At 52.6% G+C, this 19708-nt stretch overlaps 1 protein-coding gene across 3 annotated transcripts; it reads left to right on the top strand.

Annotated features, from left to right (window-relative positions):
- The first annotated feature begins 265 nt into the window (after positions 1-265).
- Positions 266-18714, top strand: Gdap1l1 (ganglioside induced differentiation associated protein 1 like 1). 3 transcript variants are annotated; one of them, XR_008215020.1, is made up of 7 exons: positions 266-545; positions 8643-8835; positions 10159-10332; positions 14360-14457; positions 15353-15467; positions 17384-18030; positions 18127-18714. XR_008215020.1 is itself a non-coding variant. In XM_052724063.1 (6 exons), exons 1-6 carry the CDS (start codon positions 366-368, stop codon positions 17725-17727), a joined length of 1104 nt encoding a protein of 367 aa, XP_052580023.1. In that variant the 5' UTR covers positions 266-365; the 3' UTR covers positions 17728-18714. The 3 variants fall into 3 exon arrangements, 1 of the variants encoding a protein (XP_052580023.1); XR_008215021.1 differs by having other exon boundaries at positions 450-545; positions 8591-8835; XM_052724063.1 differs by having other exon boundaries at positions 17384-18714.
- The last annotated feature ends 994 nt before the right edge of the window (positions 18715-19708 follow it).

A 19708-nucleotide genomic window follows, 5' to 3' on the forward strand; every position in this document is an offset into this window, starting at 1 on the left:
AGACCTCTATCCTGCCATTTATCTAAACTAAGAGGCGCTTCTGCAAGATTGAGAGACACAAATGTATTATGATGGTGGAGTCTTCGGCAGGTGACTGGCCAGCTGTGAGTGCTCTGGGGGGCGCGGTCCACTCGCCTCGGTTTCCTGCATCCTTCCTTCCCTGGGGCCCTCAGGGAGGACCCACAGATGGGAGGAGGAGGAAAGAGCCCCGGGATCCCCTTGCCCCTCCCCCTGCACCCAGTGAGTAATGACATCGCGGAGAGGGGAGGAGGAAGAGGGGCAGGCTCGGCGAGGCCATGTGATGCTGGGCGCCAGCGAGCCGCCGCCGCCGAGCCGCCTCCTTCCTCCTCCGATCGCGGGCTGTCATGGCGACCCCCAACAATCTGACCCCCACCAACTGCAGCTGGTGGCCCATCTCAGCGCTGGAAAGCGATGCAGCCAAGCCGGTGGAGGCCCCCGACGCGCCCGAGGCATCCAGCCCCGCCCATTGGCCCAAGGAGAGCCTGGTTCTGTACCACTGGACCCAGTCCTTCAGTTCGCAGAAGGTAGAGGGGGCGCAGGGTGCGGACGGGAGGCTGGGAGGGGACCGCCACGAGGGGCAGGTGGCACCAGCTTCCCCGGAGAGGTCTGTCCTGTCCACTGCAGAGCCCAGCCCCAATTCCAGGAGCATTTCCTTAGGCCTCGTTCCCTCCTGGGGACACCTGAACCGAGAGACAAAGGCCGGGGACAGACCGGCCCTGCCGGCAAGCGGCCTGATATCAGGGACTGAACCGAGGAAGCCTCACTTTGGGCCAGCCTTCCCCCCCACCCGCTGTCCCAGACACCGTGAGCTCCCAAGACACAGCTCCCAGGCCCTCGGTTCTGGCGGGGGTCTTCTTCAGTCTGGGCTTGGAAAGTCTGTCCCAGCCGTCACCCTTTTCTCTTGCTCTGAGAAGGAAGGAGTTAATCCATCCCCTCAGAGCAGCCCATCAGATCTGTGTTTTGCTCTTAAAGGCACAGACTGGCTCTGGCCCCTTAGACCCTTTCCCGACTTGCTGGGGGAAGGAGCAGTTGAAAGTACACCCCAGTGCTATCACTGGGTTTCCCGCTTTGTGGGAGTGAGACCAGGTACTGCGCCCCAATACCCAGCTGCCTCTAAGGGACTCAGTCTCTCACCCCGGGCAACAGCCCTGTATGTACCCTGTAGGTTCAGCACCATGGCCAGAGCCCAGAGCTAGGTCCTGCTAGAGCCAAGACAGCGCTGTTATCTGACTACCCAGCTCTTCCTCCCCTCATTCCATGCATTTATTTTACACATGGGGGTGGGGGTTGCTGAAGATAAGTGCCTTGGAAACCAGACTTGCATTTGTGTTTTGGCCCAGACTCAGTTTTATAACCTGGAAAATGGGATAGGATAGCGGGAATAATAGCCACCAGGAACTTCAGCCCCTCGGTAGAGTTGCTGGAGGGCTGTTTAAGGAGTGACACAACAGTATTCCAGGCTGGCTCTACTCACACCCCACTGAGCCTTGAAATCACTTCGTGATCCTGGCTAAGACACAGCTCGCTGGATTCTGCCCCAGATGGCTTGGTTAGTCTAGAGGCCCACATAGGTGATACTGAGAAGGTTGGGCCACCCATCACTGTTTGGTCACCCAGTTTAGAGTCCTTGAGTCTGAGGTCAAGTAGAGCCTAGTGAGCTCTTCTTTGCTGGCCCACCATGGAGCTTTGGATGCCCCTGTTTGCTTCTCCAAAGGCTAAGTGTTCTGATCTGTAAAATGGGACGCACACCACTACTGTGAAGATGAAGTGAGACTGTGCACAGAGTGTTGATGTTGGTGTCTGGGGAGGGATGGAGGGTCTGCTGATAGGGTGTGAGGAGTCATTAAAGTGTTAGGAAAGATTAGGGATCAGTGTGGTGGGAGAGCTCGTGCTTAACCTGCCTGAGGCTCTGGGCTGAAGTCCCAGCATCGAGTGAAAAAAAAAAATGCTAGATAAAGAAAAGTCAGAGTTAGCCAAGGTCATTCTGAGACCTGTCCACGCATTTTGCATGTGCTTACCAAGCACCTACTCGATTGCTGAGCATGTCCTGGGTTGTAGAAGGCACTGAGGATTTGGAGATGGGTCAGACTGACCTCCAGATCCCAGAACCTCCCCCAGGCCAGACCTTCAAGAAGCAGGCCTCAGTGACTGGAACACAATGTGGGGCAGGGAGAGGCATCCCTCTCCTGTCCCTTGAGAGGGTCTCCTGCTCTTCCCTCAGGGAAGACTCATATTCAGCCTGAGCACAGGGCATAGGTGGGCTTGAGTTAGGGAAGGGACTGCTCACAGCAGCATTCCTTTAGGCTAAGTGTCTTTCCAGCTAGCCTAGGCATCCTCCTGCTTCCCCCACCAGGGTAGAGGCACAGCAGCCTGAAAGCAGCACACAGGAAGAGGATGGGCTTGGCAATCCTGTGGCTGGTTTTTCTCTTGGCTGCTTACCCACTGAGTGACTCTGGGCAGGTCACTTCTCCTGGTTGTGACTCAACATCCCACCTGCAAACAGGGCCTTCTCCCTAGACCTGTAGATTCCCTGGGGGGGGGGGGGTTCCAGAACACAGGCGTGTGGTAAGAACCTGGTGTGCAGTAGGAACTCAGCAGGTGCATTCCATCATCCCTTTTGGCCCCGAGGCCATGCTTGCAGCAGGTGCCTCTGGGAAACCTGGCCTCGGTGGTACTGAACTGTTACTTGCAGAAATGGGCTACTTCAGAGACTCCTGGCAACCCCTGGGGGCACTGGGGATCTGTAGCAGCAAGACCAGGCAGGAGCCCAAAGCATAGACTCTGGGCCCAGACAGCTGGGCTGTCCCTGCCTAGCAGAGTAATATGTATACATTGCTTTGACTCTGATATCTCAGTTATGCATTTGGTAAACCGAGGGTAAAGGTCACTGAAAGGAGGCAGTACATGGACTTCTAGAAAGCATGTGCCAAGGATTCTGTCATCCTTGACTACCATGAAGACACCGGTTGTGTCGTGAGCCAGATTCGAGGTCCTTGTCCCTCTCAGCTTCATGGCCCTGTGGTATCATAACCTCTCTAGGTTTCACTTTGTTTGGTCTTTTGTGGGCAACAATAGCACCTCCATCTGAGGGTGGGAGGCGGAAAGATGTTATGCATAGTCACACATGGAGTACCTGCCTTACACAGCTGCGCACTGACAGGGAATAGTCAGGCACCATCGTGGGTCATAGTTGGAGACCATGGGGTTTGGGAGAAGCTGTGACTGAATACAGGGATTATGACCATGGCTTCTAAGGATGTTCCTTCTCTGGCTTCCTCTGCTTCTCAGAACAGGAGGGAAGCCGAGAGGGGCAAAAATCAGGGAGTCAGAGGACTACAGTTCCACTAACTAGGTACACCCTTGGCCCTCTCTGGTCCTCAGTTTCCTCCATAGGAAAAAAAATCTAAGCTACAACCTGCCAGGATCTCTCCTTCCCCGTGCAGAAAGAATAGCCTTCCCTCCTCAGTGTGCTCTGCCTCACACACACACACACACACACACACACACACACACACACACACACCCCACTCCCCTTATACCTGTCCCCTCCTTTTTTTTTAAGCACTAAGCTACTTGCTACTGAGTAGCTTTACCAGGTCACTCACAGTCTCTGGGCTCGTTTCCTCTTGTAAAGTTTGGATATTGACAGTGCTGGGGGATTCGTAAGCACTGGCACCACCCCCCTAAGTACCTGTAGGGAACGTGTGGTTTAGTTCACATAAGGCTCTCAGTCCAGCACCTGGAACAGCAGAAGGATGTAAGAGAGTGGACTGCTGATGATTTTGCTATTTCTATGAGAGCAAATCTCAGGCCACCCCGGCCCCCTGCAACATTCAAGGTTCCTCTGCTCCATTCTCATGGGCCCTGCCACTGTCCTGGCAACACCTATAAGAAGTCTGTATCCCAGCCTTCAGCTCCCAGTGTTAAAAGTCTTAGGTCTGGGTTCTGCCAGGGACCAGTCCTAACCCCATGCAAGAACTGGAAGGGCAACTAACTACCTTGCCTTGCAAACTTCTGGGCACTTCCTGCCGACCCGCCTGCAGCATGCTCAGCACATTCCGGCCCAGGCACCCACGGTAGCTCCCTGCTCCCTCCCAGGAGAGACTCAGAGTCCTCACAATGATCTGAAAGGGTCTAACCTGGTTGGCAGTCAGTTATAGAAAGCCCATGGACCCTTCTCAGCATGCTGTTTTCAGTTGAATGATGTGCCACGGTAGGGTTATTAGAGCAGAAAGGGAACCAGTCATTTTCAAGGTCAGCTATGGAAATATTTTTAATACCACTATTTTATGTAATGACGTGTCTTTCTGCACTAGCCCACGATCTAACACAATCTGGCAGCAGGTCGTGTTCAAGTCCCAGTGAATATATACATACTTTGAGCAACTACAACTGTGAAGCCACGCCCACACCAGACCTTATGGCCCACATCCTTGAAGAGAGGATAGCAGCCAGGTAGTTTCTGTCACTGCAGAGACATGGCATTCCTGTCCTCATGGGCTCCCTGCATTTATTTGCACATGCCCCCCTACCTGAGTCTGGGATTCTTCATTAAGCCCCCTGTACTCCATCCCTGGTCCTAACCCACCCATACTGGCTTCCCGTTGTTTCAGACATGTCCCTATGGCTCTGCTTAGTGCCTCTGCAGCTCCCTTGCCCAGGGCCCCATGTGGACCACTCCATTACCTTGTTGGAGTTTTGTTGAGATGCTCCATCCTCATAGGCCTGCCTGACGCACCATCCTCTTTGAAGCTGTACCCATGGCACTACCCTGTTGTCTTGACATCCTCCCTCCATCTGTCCAGAGGGAACGTCAGCAATAGCAGAATGGGGGTCTGCTGTGTTCACCACAGGGCCTCCGGCACTTAGCGCAAGGCCTGGCTTGTAGGTGCCCAATGAACAGTATTGGAAATTTATAAGCCACTGGTGTCTGAAAAACCAGGTGTAGTAGCACTCACCTGTAACCCCAGCACTGGGGAGACAGAGGCCTGAGGGTGGAAGTTCAAGGTCATTTTTGGCTATCTAGGGAGGCAGAGGTCAGCTTGGGCTAGAGACCTTGTCTCAAAAACAAAATAATAAAATTGCCGGGCGGTGGTGGCACACACCTTTAATTCCAGTACTGGGGAGGCAGAGCCAAGTGGATCTCTGTGAGTTCGAGACCAGCCTGGTCTACAGAGCGAGATCCAGGACAGACACCAAAATTACACAGAGAAACCCTGTCTCAAAAAAAACAAAAAAATTAATAATAATAATAATTAAATTAAATTAAAAAGTATTTGCTTTGGTAAATTGGCAGCTGTTCATAAATAGTATTAAGGGGAGGGGACATTGGAAAAATAAATAAGGCTGAGAGACTCTGAGTGCCTTTTACAAAGTCACACAGCAACTACATTACTGTGTAGAAAAGCCAACCCAGACCATCACAACCATCCCACTCTGAGCCACCCCAATGAGGCACCAGGAAACACTTTCCAGGTGCTCACAAAGGAGACAGATTCCCCAGAGATGGTCAAACAGAGTGGTGACCCCCTGGGTCTAGCCAAGTCTCCAGGAGATGGAGTGGCAGATGTCTGTGGTGGCTGTGTGCCCTTCCCTTGGGCCTGGGTTCTCTCCCCTGCAAGATGGCACATGGCTCTGGCCTTCAGCTCCGCTAAAGGTGAAAGTCTCCTTGGCCATCTGCCAGCATGACCTGAGGCAGCTCCAAGCAGGGCTACTGTCTCTAAAGATAGTCCCTCCCTAGGCAGAAGCCCATACCTGACTCCCTCAAGGGAGCCTCAGGGCACAGCCCAGAGTGTGGCTTCTGGTGAAAAGTGCCCTGATGGGGCAGAAGGCCAAGGCCAAGGCCAAAGGCCTGGTTTGGTCTTCTTTCCAGCCACTGGGAAGTCCCAGGTTGACCAGGAGCCTCCCTCTCCCAGCTTGGCAGAGCCAAAGGCCACTGGGATATACAAGAAGGGACCAGGTGTTTGCTCTTGGCCAGCTCCACCTCAAAGCTTAGGGGCCTCTACACAGTACAGCATGCCCCCCATGAGTGGGCTCACATATGCATACACACACACACACCTTGCCCATGAACACACACACACACACACACACACACACACACACACACACACACACACACACACTGTACCAGGCCGAGTACACACACTTCCTTTACGCTCACACAAGCACACTGTACACATGCACACACAGTGCCCACTCACACTTGCCCACTCACACACCTAGAGCAAACAGATGCTGCCCCAGGCTGCTCGCTCTGCTCTGCGGTAGTTCTTCCTGGCAGAACCTGAAACCCCTCCCACGACCCTAGAGGAAGGTATGGGAGGGAGAGAAAGAAGGGGGAGAGAGGGGCCCAGAAAGGGTCAGTGGCAGCTGAGGTCACACAGCAGAGCCAGGAAGATGAGCTGGGTCCCTATGTCTAGCCCAGTTCTATAGAACTAGCATTTGGCGAATAGAATAAATGAAGCTGTGAGTGAGTGTTGGAAGTTCAAGGGTGAATTACCTCTCTCTTTGCACAGCCACCAAACAGAAGGAAGGGTGTCCACATTAGCTGTGAGTGTGAACCATGAAGGGCTCCAGGATACCAAGTGGGGGTGCAGTGTGTGTGTGTGTGTGTGTGTGTGTGTGTGTGTGTGTGTGTGTGTGTGTGTGTGTGTGTGTGTCCATGTTAGGACCATGGATTAACTGTGCTGAGACTCTGTCCACATCTTACAAAATAAACTATACCACCAGAGATCAGAGTAGTCAGCCAGGTGTTGGTGTGCATGCCTTTAATCCTAGCACTAAGGAGGCAGAGGCATTCAGATCTCCATGAGTTCAAGGCCAGCCTGGTCTATAGAGCGAGTTCCAGGACAGCCAGGGCTACATAGAGAACAGAGTGGCCAAGTGACTTGTCAGATCACACAGCAAACATCCAGTAGGGTGGTGCTTCAATTCCAAGTCTCTCTGTCTCCCAAACCAGGTGTCTTAGTCTATTGCTGTGATAAAAACCGCACTGACCAAAAGCAGCTTGAGGAGGAAAGAGTTTACCTTAGCTTACAACTCTCAAGTAACAGTCTATCACTGAAGGAAGTCAGGGCAGGAACCTGGAGGCAAGGACTGAGGCAGAGGCCGTAGGGGAGAGCTGCTTACTGGCTTGCTCCCTATGGCTTGCTCAGTCTGCTTCCTTACACCATCCAGGACCACATGGCCGGGGGTATCACTGCCCCCAATGATCTGGGCCTTCCCACATCAACCATTAATCCAGAAAATGCACGACAGACTAGAGCCGGCTCTTACGGAGGCATTGCCTCGTATTCTCAATTGAGAGTCCCTCTTCCCAAAGGACTCAGAACACTAGCCAGCACACCTGGTCTAATCCAAGTAGCTAAGACACATCACCCCACAGTGTAGGGGAACATCATACAGGGTGGGGCTTTGACTCCTCCCACAGCCCTCTGAGGGGACACAGCAGGACTCCGTACAGCAGGAGGCTCCCAGAAGTAAGAGGACTTTTAAAGCCACCTTCTGGGTTGGAACAGACACAAGCCTGTGATTCTGACCCTAGGCCCCTCTTCTGATAACTGGGATCTCGGAGGGAATTGGGGTGCTCAGCCCAGGACTTGCCATCTCTGGTGTGGGTGGACATGGATGCTCAAGAATGGCCTCTGCCCCTTTTGGAGGCTGTGGACTGGAGCCAAAAGATGGGAGGGCAATGTAGGAGTGGGTCGCCAACATCCCCTTTCCAGAGATCTAGGTCAAGACCGTCCTCTTTCCCGAGTCTCACCCCACCTGTGAGGGCAACTGGGCCACAAGAGCTTTGGGCATCTTCCAGGTTCCCAGACACAGCATGGGTCAGGAGTGTGCCTGGTCACATTGGCCTTCTAGAGACATAAGGGAAAACTCAGGAGAGGTTAGCCCCAGGAACTCCCTAGAGGAAAGCCCCCAAAAGAGGACCCTGGTCTAGAACCATTGCTTCTAGTTATAAGCTGGCTGCTAAGCACCTGTGTGACATGGGGCATGATGCCGGCCCTCTCTTGGCTTTAGCTGCCCCCTTGCTTTGTCCTCTGGTGGCTGTTGCCAGCATCCAACCAGGCAATGGAGATGGGACAGTGTTTAGAGCAAAGCAAGATGGTGTGGATATGGGCACGTTATCTTCTACTACACTCTGTTCCCCAAATCATCTGAGACATTTAGCTCTTGGTTATAATGACACTTGAAATTTCTGTGAATTTCCTGGCCAGATCTACCCCTGAGTGTCTGCATCATGGTAACAATAAACATGAACTGAGCACCATCTGTGTGCTAGACACAAACTTGGAACTATTAATACTTTCATTTGGCCTCGGGGGTTGAGGCAATTCGCCCACATATGCACAGCTGGAACCCCGGCCCAACATGTTAGCCCCTTGGCCGCCACGCAGCACTACCCTGTGTTTCAGCCTAGGGCTGCATTTCTCTCCAACCCCCAAGCACGTGACCCAGAGCCATAACCCCCTACCCAAATGCCCAAGAACGGGCTGCAAGCAAGTGTCCCCTCTTGTGTGTGACCTCTGACCTCCTTTCCTGCACGCCTCCCCCACCCGGGCAGAGTGTCCCCTGTGTCCACCCGCCTTCCCCCGCTCTGACCCTGGCGCCTGCAGGTGCGGCTGGTGATCGCAGAGAAGGGCCTGGCCTGTGAAGAGAGGGATGTGAGCCTGCCACAGAGCGAGCATAAGGAGCCCTGGTTCATGCGGCTCAACCTGGGTGAGGAGGTGCCAGTCATTATCCACCGAGACAACATTATCAGTGACTATGACCAGATCATTGACTACGTGGAGCGCACCTTCACAGGAGGTATGCTATGCCCCATAGGTGTGCGCGGGGTATGCAACAGGGATTCCACGGGCTCGGACACCGTCTTTGAACCTAAGCAAGCCGCTGAGCCGTGGGCAGGACTCAGTGTTCCCCCAAAGAAACCACAGGCTACTGTCAGGGCTCAGATGCCCCCAGAGCCACACATCTCTCCCTGGCACCCCAGGGAAGGACATGGCCCAAATAACCCAGGTCAGTTGGGGTACAGCTCCCTTCCTTCCCCAGGACCCCTTGCAGGTTCAGGCTCAGCCCTGGCCCTCAGGATTCCCTCATGCTCCCATAGACAGAATCAAATTTCTCAGGGCCCAGTACCCTACAACCTTCTAAACATAGTTAGGACCAGACTCCCAGGAACCCCACTGGCATGCTCTCAGGCAACTTGGAACCCTGAAGATACACACAAGACACCCCAGAACTTCTCCATTACCTCTCCCTCCCTCTGGCCTCTAAGGCTCAAAAGCTTGCTGCCTGTGACAAAGGTTGGGGCAGCTGGGACAGTGGGCCCAGTGCCCAGGCTTGCACTATTTTTAAGAGCAAGAATTAGCAAGTAGGACATGGTAGCACATGCCTGTAATTTAAGCACTTAGTAGGTGAAGGTGAAGGAGGATCAGGAGTTCAAGGCCAGGCTCAGTTACATGGCAGAGTTTGAGGCAATGCTGGACTACATGAGACCCACCTTAACTCAAAACATTTTTTTGAGATAGGGTTTCACTACATAGCTCCATCTGGCCTAGAATTCACTATGCAGACCAGGCTAACATGAAACTCACAGAGATCCCCCTGCCTCTGCTTCTCAGGTGCTGGGATTAAAGGTGTGTGCCATGACACTCAACTTCAAAACAGCTTTTTTTTTTTAGAGAATATTTTTTTTCTGGGCATAGTAGCACATGCTTATGCCCTGTACTTCCAGTACTTTGGAGGTCGAGGCAGGAGACTCTCCAGTTTGAGATGCATACTAAGTGAGATTCCATCTCAAAAAAGAAGCATGGATGTGAATAATTATTTGCCAAGTCAAGGAGGATTAAGTTCTAAGCGTCCAGCTTTTGAGCCCATGGAAAGCAGGCAGCATTGGGCACATACCTCCCTCCACCTGGCTACTATCCTGCACTGGGAGGATGGTGCTGGCCCCATGAGAGATAGCTTAGTGAAGCCCAGAGTCACCACTGGGTCACCAGGATTCCCAATAGCCAGTGGCTGAGTCCCAGAAGGATAGGTCTGGGACTTCCAGGCATGGCGCTTGGGGCTCTGGGTTCCTACGGTGGGGCTAGCCACGGACCCTGCTCTAGCCCTTGGTGGTCTCCACAGAGCATGTGGTGGCCCTGATGCCTGAGGCAGGCAGCCCACAACACGCCCGAGTGCTACAATACCGGGAACTGCTGGATGCACTGCCCATGGACGCCTACACACACGGCTGCATCCTGCACCCTGAGCTCACCACGGATTCCATGATCCCCAAGTATGCCACGGCTGAGATCCGCAGTGAGTCCTGCCCCACAGAGCCCTCCATTACTTCCTTTACCTTCCATTACTTCCTCCTTGCGGTCCCTGGGTCTTTCTATTCATCCCTCCCTCCCCTCCTCCCTCTCTCCCTTCTGACTTTCTTCCCTGTGCACACCCCCCTCCTACCACCCCATTCAGATAACTGCACAGATGGCCCACCAGTGGCTCTTCTCCCAGGTCTGTGAGACCTCCTAGGGAGTCCCAGCTGCAGACACCCGAGGTCAAGGGGAGGGCCCTGCATAGGTAGCCAAGAGCCCTGAGTGACATCAGGGTTAAGGTTTCCACAGAAGGCTGCCCAGGCATGGCAAGACACCCAGTAGGTCTCTGTTTTCTGATCCAAGGTCACCCATGTACTCTCCTAACTAGCAGCCTACCCATACTCAATGAACGAAAATTAGGTTCAGTCAGATGACCCATCAATAGTTTTCTCGTGGGGATTTGCATCTAGATTCTGTTATAGAATTTGGTGGTCCTGTAGGCGGAAGAGCCATGACCATGTCTAATAAGTCCTAGATGCTCAGTAAGTGGTCACCTCCTTTCCCTTCCCATCCCCCTCTGTCTCACCGTTGTGCAGAGGTAGGGAGGGGTGAGGCTGTGAAACTCAGCCCTTGAGGAAGACTCAGGAGCTGTCTCTATGCTGTTGCCCCTATATGTCAGCAATATCAATGGGCCCTGGGTGAGGCTGCCAACAGATAAAGATAAACACAGCCTCCTCCATCCTGGGATCATCACTCCTGGAAGCAAAGACAAGGTCAGGCAATGACAGTGCGAGCTAAGGAGACTTGGACAGCCAGGGAATGGGGGTGAGGGCGCTCTGTACCACAGGCCAAAAAGGCTCATGCCTTGAAGATTACCCCAAGCTAACACTTGAACTTGTGCACCAGGAAGTGTATACAAATTTCTCACCACAGCATGTTGAGAAACATCACCGGAAACAACCTATGAGTTGAAGACAGAGTAAATCCATTATAGGGCTGTTATACTGAAAAATAATAGACACTTGGGATGTTCTCAAAGACATGCTAATGAGTGGCAAAAAGAGGGGAGGACCAAATTCGTAGTGTGTGTGCCATCTGCTCTAGCAAGTACTAAAGAATGCCCTGGACTCTTGGTGCAAGGGATGTTTCAGGGTGTACAAGAAACTGCAGTACTGTTAGTCTCCAGGGAGTAAAGCTGAGAGTCTGAAGACAGAGAGGTAATGACGGTTTGGTTTTGTTTGGAGGTTTTTGAGACATGTAGTCTCATGTAGTCCAATCTGGTCTCAAACTTACTATGTAGCTGAGGATGACCTTGAACTTCTGATTCTCCTGCCTCTAAGTGCTGGAATTACAGATGTGTTCATCGCCACACCTGACTAAGGAGATTTATTTTTATTGCACATCTTTTCCCTTTGCTTGAGTTTTTAATCTGTATATATAACCTGTTCACAAATCAATTAGTTAAAAATTTTAGCCGGGCAGCGGTGGTACACACCTTTAGTCCCAGCACTCGGGAGGCAGAGCCAGGTAGATCTCTGTGAGTTCAAGGCCAGCCTGGTCTACAGAGTGAGATCCAGGACAGGCACCAAAACAACACAGAGAAACCCTGTCTCAAAAAAAAGAAAACAAAAAAAAATTTTTAAATATAGTTCCAATATCAGGATCAGGACAACACAGAGGTCCCGGGGCAACAGAAGATGTTGGTCCTAGCACCTGGGATTGTGGCAACATCAAGAACAAGTAGGAACATTTGTAAAAGGAGAGGGAAGATCACGTCAGGTTGTGGGGTAGGACAGGTGCAGCATATGTAGAGCCAAAGGACGTATAGTTGGGCAGAGTGGAGCATGGGGCAGTGGCAGGGTCTCATGTGAATCTGAGGAGCAGGCTTGGAGGAGGGGGCACTTTACGGAGAAAGAGCTATGGGCCCTGACATGAGCAGCTCTGGATTTCCTGGAGACAGAGGCCCTGAGAGAGGAGGTGTAAGGTGACATGGCCTGATCTTGTCCTGAGCCATCTGATGGAACCTGGAAGGCAGTGGGGTTCAGAGTGGGCCCAGTTTTCATCCCTTTGAGGAAGCAGAGATAATTTTAGGATCCCACAGGGAAGGCGGGGGATGGGGGGGACCTCACAGAGTGCAGAGGAGCAAAGTCAGCCCACAGTGACTGTGAAAGTGTTCCAAGGTCTTCTCCATAGTCTAAAGACAGGCACACGGGCGGCCATGGAGAGAGATTGGCTTGACCTTCACATTCGTGAAACGTCAGTGAGAGTTAATATAGCCCAGAGCTGGAAGAGCTGACAGTGTTGACCGCATCAGGCCATGGTGGGGGGTAGGTGAAGAGACCTCGGAGGACAGCCACCTGACGGCTGCAGCTTCTCACACTCTTGCCCATCCCCTTCCTTTCTTCAACACTCACTGAGTCCTGCTCTGGGCCAGGCCTGTGCTGGGCTTTCGGGGAACAGAGATGAGTCTCATCTAGCTACAGCTGAGCATGAGCTCAGAGACTGTGAGATAGATAAGTACACCAACATCAAATGACCACATCTGGCAAAGAATATAGGCTGTGCACTGCACTGTGCAAGGGACGCTTTTCACGGAGGCCGTAGATGAGCGGTGTTGGGCTGTGGCAGCCCAGGTAGGTAGGTTTGCATCTCCTGGCAGAGTCTGCAGAGCATACACTGGAACAAAGGCCCTGAGGTCAGACCTGGAAGATAAGGGGGCGCTTCATAGAGGGGAGATGTTCAGCTAGATCCAGAAAGAGGCCTTCAAGAATAGAGGTTATGGGGGCTGGAGAGAGGGCTCAGCAGGTAACAGCGGGTGCTGCTTTTGCAAAGGACCCAGGTTCTGTTTCTAGAACCCATATGGCAGCTAAAACTGTAACCCCAGTTCCAGGGGCTCTGACACCCTCTTCAGGACTCTGAGAGCATTACATGTGTGCACAGACATGCATTCAGGTCAAACACCCATACATATACAAATAAAAACAAGCCGGGCGGTGGTGGCGCACGCCTTTAATCCCAGCACTCGGGAGGCAAAGCCAGGAGGATCTCTGTAAGTTCGAGGTCAGCCTGGGCTACAGAGCGAGTTCCAGGAAAGGCACAAAGCTACACAGAGAAACCCTGTCTCGAAAAACCAAAAACAAACAAACAAACAACAACAAAAATAAAAATAAAAAATAAAAACAAATAAATTGTAAGAAAAAAAAAGAATAAAGGACATGGTTGTTCCAGGAAATGAGATGTGGACCAGGAGGTTTAGAGGGGTCTGGTACATGGAAAATGATTTGAGTGTCTGAGATATATCCTGTGGGGACAGGGTTACGGGGGCAGCCCCGTGAAAGGGAGAGCAACTGAGAGAGAGAGATGGATCCCGTGGTTCCTGAAGGCAAGCTGAGAGCTGGGACACTACCTGAAGGGGCCCAGGATGAGCTGGAGACAGGGGGCAGGGGCAGGAGGGTGTACACAGAAGCCCTTTGGGAGAGGTGGGGTGATGCGAACCTCTAATCCAACGCTTAGGAGACAGAGGCAGGAGGATCACCACAAGCTTGAGACCAGCCTGGTCTATCCAGCAAGCTCTAGGCCAGCTAGGGCTACACAGGACACCCTGTGAGACTCACCCAAGCGAGAGCTTACAGGTGCACACTGAGCGATGGAGGTTGGAAAGAGGCGTGTAAACGTGAGAGCACTGGAGGAAAAGCCTACAGGGCCTGATTTGAGGTGAGGAGCTCTGAGGACACCTCCAGCTGGGACTGGCTCCATTTGGGGGAGGGGATTCTGGGAAGGTGAACAGCTCTGGGTTTCAGGTTCTACACATTTCCAGCATTACTTCCTACTGTTCCTACTCTTCCTCCTCCTCCTTCTCCTCCTCCTTTTCCTCCTCCTCCTCCTCCTCCTCCTCCTCAAGGCTACAGTGTCCTCTTCAACAAGGTTTACTGGCCCCTTGTGCCCCAGGCAGGTGGCCCTCTCCTGGCCATGTGGGAAGGAGAGGCCCTGGGGGGCAGGGAGACAGGACCTTTCCTGTTTTGTTCCAGGACATTTGGCCAATGCCACCACAGACCTCATGAAACTGGACCATGAAGAGGAACCACAGCTCTCTGAGCCCTACCTTTCAAAGCAGAAGAAGCTTATGGTGAGCACCCTGCCTACATCCCCTCTGTCCCACAGACAGGGACAGCTATGATGAGCACCCTGCCTACATCTCCTCCCTCCCACAGACAGGACAGCTATGGTGAGCACCCTGCCTGCATCCCCTCCCTCCCACAGACAGGGCCAGCTATGATGAATGCTCTGACTATGTCCCCTCCCCCTCCCTCCCACAGACAGGGACAGCTATGGTGAGTGCCCTGACTATGTCCCCTCCCTCCAAGTAGAAGAAGGTTCTAGATGGAGGATCAGCAGATGCTTTGACATGGAAAAAGTACTGGTTTGATCCTCTAATCATGTCTCATCTACCATATCGTATCTGCTTGGCCATGGAAAGACACAGCTAAGCCCACCCCTACCCCACCCCTAGCCTCTGGTCTATGCTGTCTCTGAAAACAGAGCCCTGAGCACAGGTTCTTGCATCAGACAGTATGTAAGAGTGCTCCAGGGACATGGGAGAGGTAGGGAAGGGGATGTGACTGAGCCTCATCTGACCCCACAGACGTGGGGATGTAAAAGGCACCACACATATAGCAGGCCGCGCTTTAATACCCCCATATCAGTTGCCATTGACTACAGACTGCCTGATGGGATGGGGATCATCTTCCGTGTGCTTCGAAGCAAGACAGCTCCTCACTGACAGAGAGCCACTCTCTGGGAAAAGAACATTGGTACACCTAGCACACAGCAGTGGTGCCAGGGAGTGTGGGCAAGCTTCAGTCCTGGGTGAGGGCGCACTGTGATGGTGGGCCATGCCATACACTGGAGTGGGTATCTGAAGGCAGGCTTATGCAGGGGGAGGGCAGGCAGTACTCCATCTCTAGATATCATGGCCCCCCGAGACCAGCTCATGCTTGAGCAGATGCCTGTTCCGCCTGTAGGCCAAGATCTTGGAGCACGATGATGTGAGCTACCTGAAGAAGATCCTTGGGGAGCTGGCTATGGTGCTTGACCAGATTGAGGCAGAGCTGGAGAAGAGGAAACTCGAGAATGAGGGTGGGTGTCATAGCAGGGGTAAAGGGTTCAGCCCACCTGCTTCCCGACCCACTCTGCCAACCCCCAGCCTCTTTCTCCCAGAGATCCCAGAGCCCTCCCAGTTGTTAGGGTCAGGAACTGGGGAGTCAGGCAGACCTAGGTTCTAGGGCTGGAGCAGTGGCCTTGACAAGTCCCTCCCTGCACCGGGACCTCAGTCTCCCATACATGGAGTGGGGAGAATGACAGAATTATTGGGACACTGTGAGGCGAGAGACATTCAGAGTGCTTGGAGTGGGCGGCAGGTGACATGCATTACTCCTGTGTGTGAAAAGGATGGTGTCCTGGCTGTCAGCACCCATGGTGTCACCTGGCCCTGCAAGGGGATGTCTGGGGCTCTGCCTGGTGCAGAGAAAGTCTCTGACCCTGACACACCAATCCACACCTTTGCAGCAACCCTAGCAGGGTGTCCCTGTCACGCCACTCTGCCCCATTAGCCAGTAGCCCAAACTCATCCTGAACTCACTTTGCAGCAAAGAATGACCACAGACTTCTGCTCCCATCTCTCAAATGCTGGGATTACAGGTGTGTTCTACCATGTCCAGTTTATTCAGGGCAGGGGCTCAAACCCAGGGCCTCGTGTACGCTACTAACTGAGCTATACCTTCAGCCCTTCAGTTTTAAATTGATAACAGCAAAGGCCTATGGAGGAGATAAATTGAGCCCATCACTTCGGTAGGAGAACACTGCTCCAGGCAGAGGAGACAGCCGAGGCATAGGCCCTGAGGTGAGAGCAGGCTTGACATGAGGATCCGCAAGGAAATAGGTGTGGTGGGTAAGAGTCAAGGGGGAAGCAGAATCTGAGACCTGGAAGGGAGTTGGAGGCAAACCACACAGGTAGGACCACAGGGCTCTGCTCTGACCACGAGGCATCAGTTTTGACAGGATCCCATTTAGAGCTTAGCAGCTGTGTTGAGGGTAGACTTCAGGGGGCAGAAGCTGAGGCAAGGGGACCACTTAAAAACCATTGTGACCATGTGGGTGGGAGAGTGGTTGTTCAGGCCGGGATGGTGGGAGCCGACACTGGAGTCTGGATGTGCTGTGAAGATAAAGTTAATAAGAAGTACCGGCTCACTGACTATGGGGGCAACAGAAGAAAGAGTTGGTGGTGGCACCAGAGCTCTGGTACTGAATAGAAGGAGAGAGACTACAGCAAAGGGGTGTGTGTGGTGGGCCTGGGAGCAACGATCCAGAATTCCCTGTTGGACACATTAAATTTGGAACGGGGAGTGACACTAGGTGGCGCTATCAACCAACAGCTAGGTATGTAAGTCTACAGTTTCAGGTGCTGCCGCCCGCCCGTAATCCCAGCACTCTGGAGGTCGAGGCGGGAGGATCACAAGTTTAAGGCCAGTTTTAGCTACAGATCCTGTCTCCAAAATTAAAAAGGAAAGAACAAGAAAGGGCTGGGGAATGTAGTTCAGTTGGTAGAGTGTTTGTCTGACTTGCACAGAGTTCTAGATTTGACCCCTCCCATTACCTCCCCCACTATCCCACCCCCAGCCCCACCCCCGCCCAACACTGCACAAACTTGGTATGGTGGTATGAGCCTATAATCCTGACACTCGGATGTGGACGGGAGGATGAGAAGTTCAAGGTTATCTTCACTACATTGTGAATCAGAGACCATTCTGGGCTACATGAAACCTTGTCAAAAAAAAAAAAAAAAAAAAAAAAAAAAAAAAAAAAAAAAAAGGAAGAAAGGAAATAAGGTAGATCTTTGCAATTTACAAGTCAGTTGGCTTAAGAGGGAAGGCAGTATAGGTAGGGAAGGATGTGGCAGCAGCCACTGAAGAGGTTCAGGAGGGAATAGCCTCAGGAGACACTGGCAGGCAGATCAGAGCCAGGGCTTGAGTGCTAGGTGTCCTCTCCCTCTCCAGGGCAGAAATGTGAGCTGTGGCTCTGTGGCTGTGCCTTCACCCTGGCGGATGTCCTCCTGGGAGCCACCCTGCACCGCCTCAAGTTCCTGGGACTGTCCAAGAAATACTGGGAGGATGGCAGCCGGCCCAACCTGCAGTCCTTCTTTGAGAGGGTCCAGAGACGCTTCGCCTTCCGGAAAGTCCTGGGTGACATCCACACCACACTGCTGTCAGCTGTCATCCCCAACGCATTCCGACTGGTCAAGCGGAAGCCGCCATCGTTCTTTGGGGCATCCTTCCTCATGGGCTCCTTGGGTGGGATGGGCTACTTTGCCTACTGGTACCTCAAGAAAAAATACATCTAGAGCCGGGCTGGGGCCTGGTGTGTGACTGGCGGTGTCTCTGTGCTGTGTGCTTCCCAACTCCCTCTCAGTAACTCACTGTCCCATGAGCACTGGACAGAACTTCCTGCCCCTTCTTCCTAGTAATTCTATTGTCAGTGTGACAGCATTTCATAGTTTAGAAGTAGACATTGCCAACGCCGTGATTTGAGGCCACGGCTCTACCAGAGGAGAGAGAGAGAGAAAGCAAGAGAAAAGAAACCCGAATGCCTTTGCTTCTGATTCAAGGTCTCAAGACGTTACTGTGGGGACTGGTTAGGATCTGAGGTGAGTCCCAGGATGTTCCACCCAGCAGGGCCCAGGTTCTGGGAGGTGCTGGGGACTCAGAGAGCCTGACCCCAGCCTCCCCTCCCCTCTTGGCAGGGACCTCTTCTATAGGACAAAGCCAACACCGAGACTCAACTCATCTAACCAGTACCTCTGTCTGGGACTGGAGAGCCAGAGTCCCTGTGGGAGCCCTCTGAAGATCGAAAGGGGTCTCATCCTTCTCCTGGACAAGGACTGAGTGAGACAGCACTGGCTCAAGCCAAGCAGTGGCACCCCAAAACCCACCCATGGCTCGGACCAACTAACTCCATGGGCACACCCTTCACCCCCTTCCCTTTCTCATTGGCCAGCTGGTGCAGTTTGGCACTTTAGAAATCCCAAAGGGCAGCCGCCACCAGCCACTCCTACCTTGAGTTGAGTTCCCACCCTTCCAGGTGGGACTTTTCAGCAAAAGCCATGTTGGCCTTCCCTCCGAAGGTCAGTCTCAGCTCATGAGCAGGGGTGTATCCCTCACCACCTCCACCTTTCCATTTTTTCCAGAGACTCCCCATACTGCATGCAGTGGGGTCTCTCCTCCACACTGCCCCCTCCTGTCTCACTTTCCTGTGCCTTTTGCATGTTGGGAAAGAGTCTGGGTGTCAATGCCGCTCACGCTTAGAGCCTCCAATAAAGCATCCAGGAAGAGCAATTGCTTTTCATTTCTAAACCGCGTGGTCTACCCAACTCTCATTTCCAAAGTCAGGAGCGGAGGGCGGAGGTGCGAGGTTTCAGGTCCAGCTCTTTGGGAGAGCAAGCTGGCTGGGCAAGAAGGCAAGTGCCTGTTGTCTCACAGCCTGATGTTGAGGAAGGACAGAGTGCAGCCTCACATACAGTCCAAAGCTTCTGCCCTTGTCCTAAGTCCACTTCATTTGGGCACAGAACTTCACAGTTTATAGACTATGTTTGCATCCATTCCTTTACATTCCTCTTAGGGGTTGGCCAGGGCACGTGTTCCCACCATAATTTCCAGGGGGACAAACATTAAAATGCTCGGACTGAGAGTAGAGCCTGTTCCAGAGAGAGCATAGTTTTATTTATTTTGCCAAAAAAATAAAGTATAAGAATTTGCATGTTTTCAAGAAAGGTTACAAGAAAAAAATAGGGTTGGGGATGTGGCTCAGTTGGCAGAGTGCTTACCTAGCATGCATGGAGCTGCCCTGGGCTTGACTGCCCAGCACTGCATAAACTGGGCCTGCTGGTGCACACCTATTATCTAGCACTTGGGATGTAGAGACAAGAGGATCAAGTTCAAGGTCACCCTCACTCAGGTAGGGAATCTGAGGCCAGCCTGGGCTACCTGAGACCTTGTCTCAAAAATCTGGAGAGATGGCTTGGAGTTTAGAGTACTTGTCCTTTTTTACAGAGGACCTAGGTTCAATTCCCAGCACCCGCATGGTGGCTCACAACCATCTATGACTCCCCATGCAGGGACTAGACACCCTCTTCTGACCTCTGCAGGTACTAGGTATGCGAAACATACATAAAATAGCCATGGCCGAGACAGGGCAGGTGGAGTCTGTAGACACAGAAGCTGCCTGGCACTGTCTGCCCTACTGGTCTAGCTCGACATCCATGAAGACCCTTCTCAGTACTGATGAAAGTTCTACTCATGGACAATAACATATGGATCCCAGTGGCT

Source organism: Peromyscus californicus, unplaced genomic scaffold, assembly GCF_007827085.1.
Source record: "Peromyscus californicus insignis strain IS unplaced genomic scaffold, ASM782708v3 Scaffold_7__1_contigs__length_154581171, whole genome shotgun sequence".
Taxonomy (NCBI): domain Eukaryota; kingdom Metazoa; phylum Chordata; class Mammalia; order Rodentia; family Cricetidae; genus Peromyscus; species Peromyscus californicus.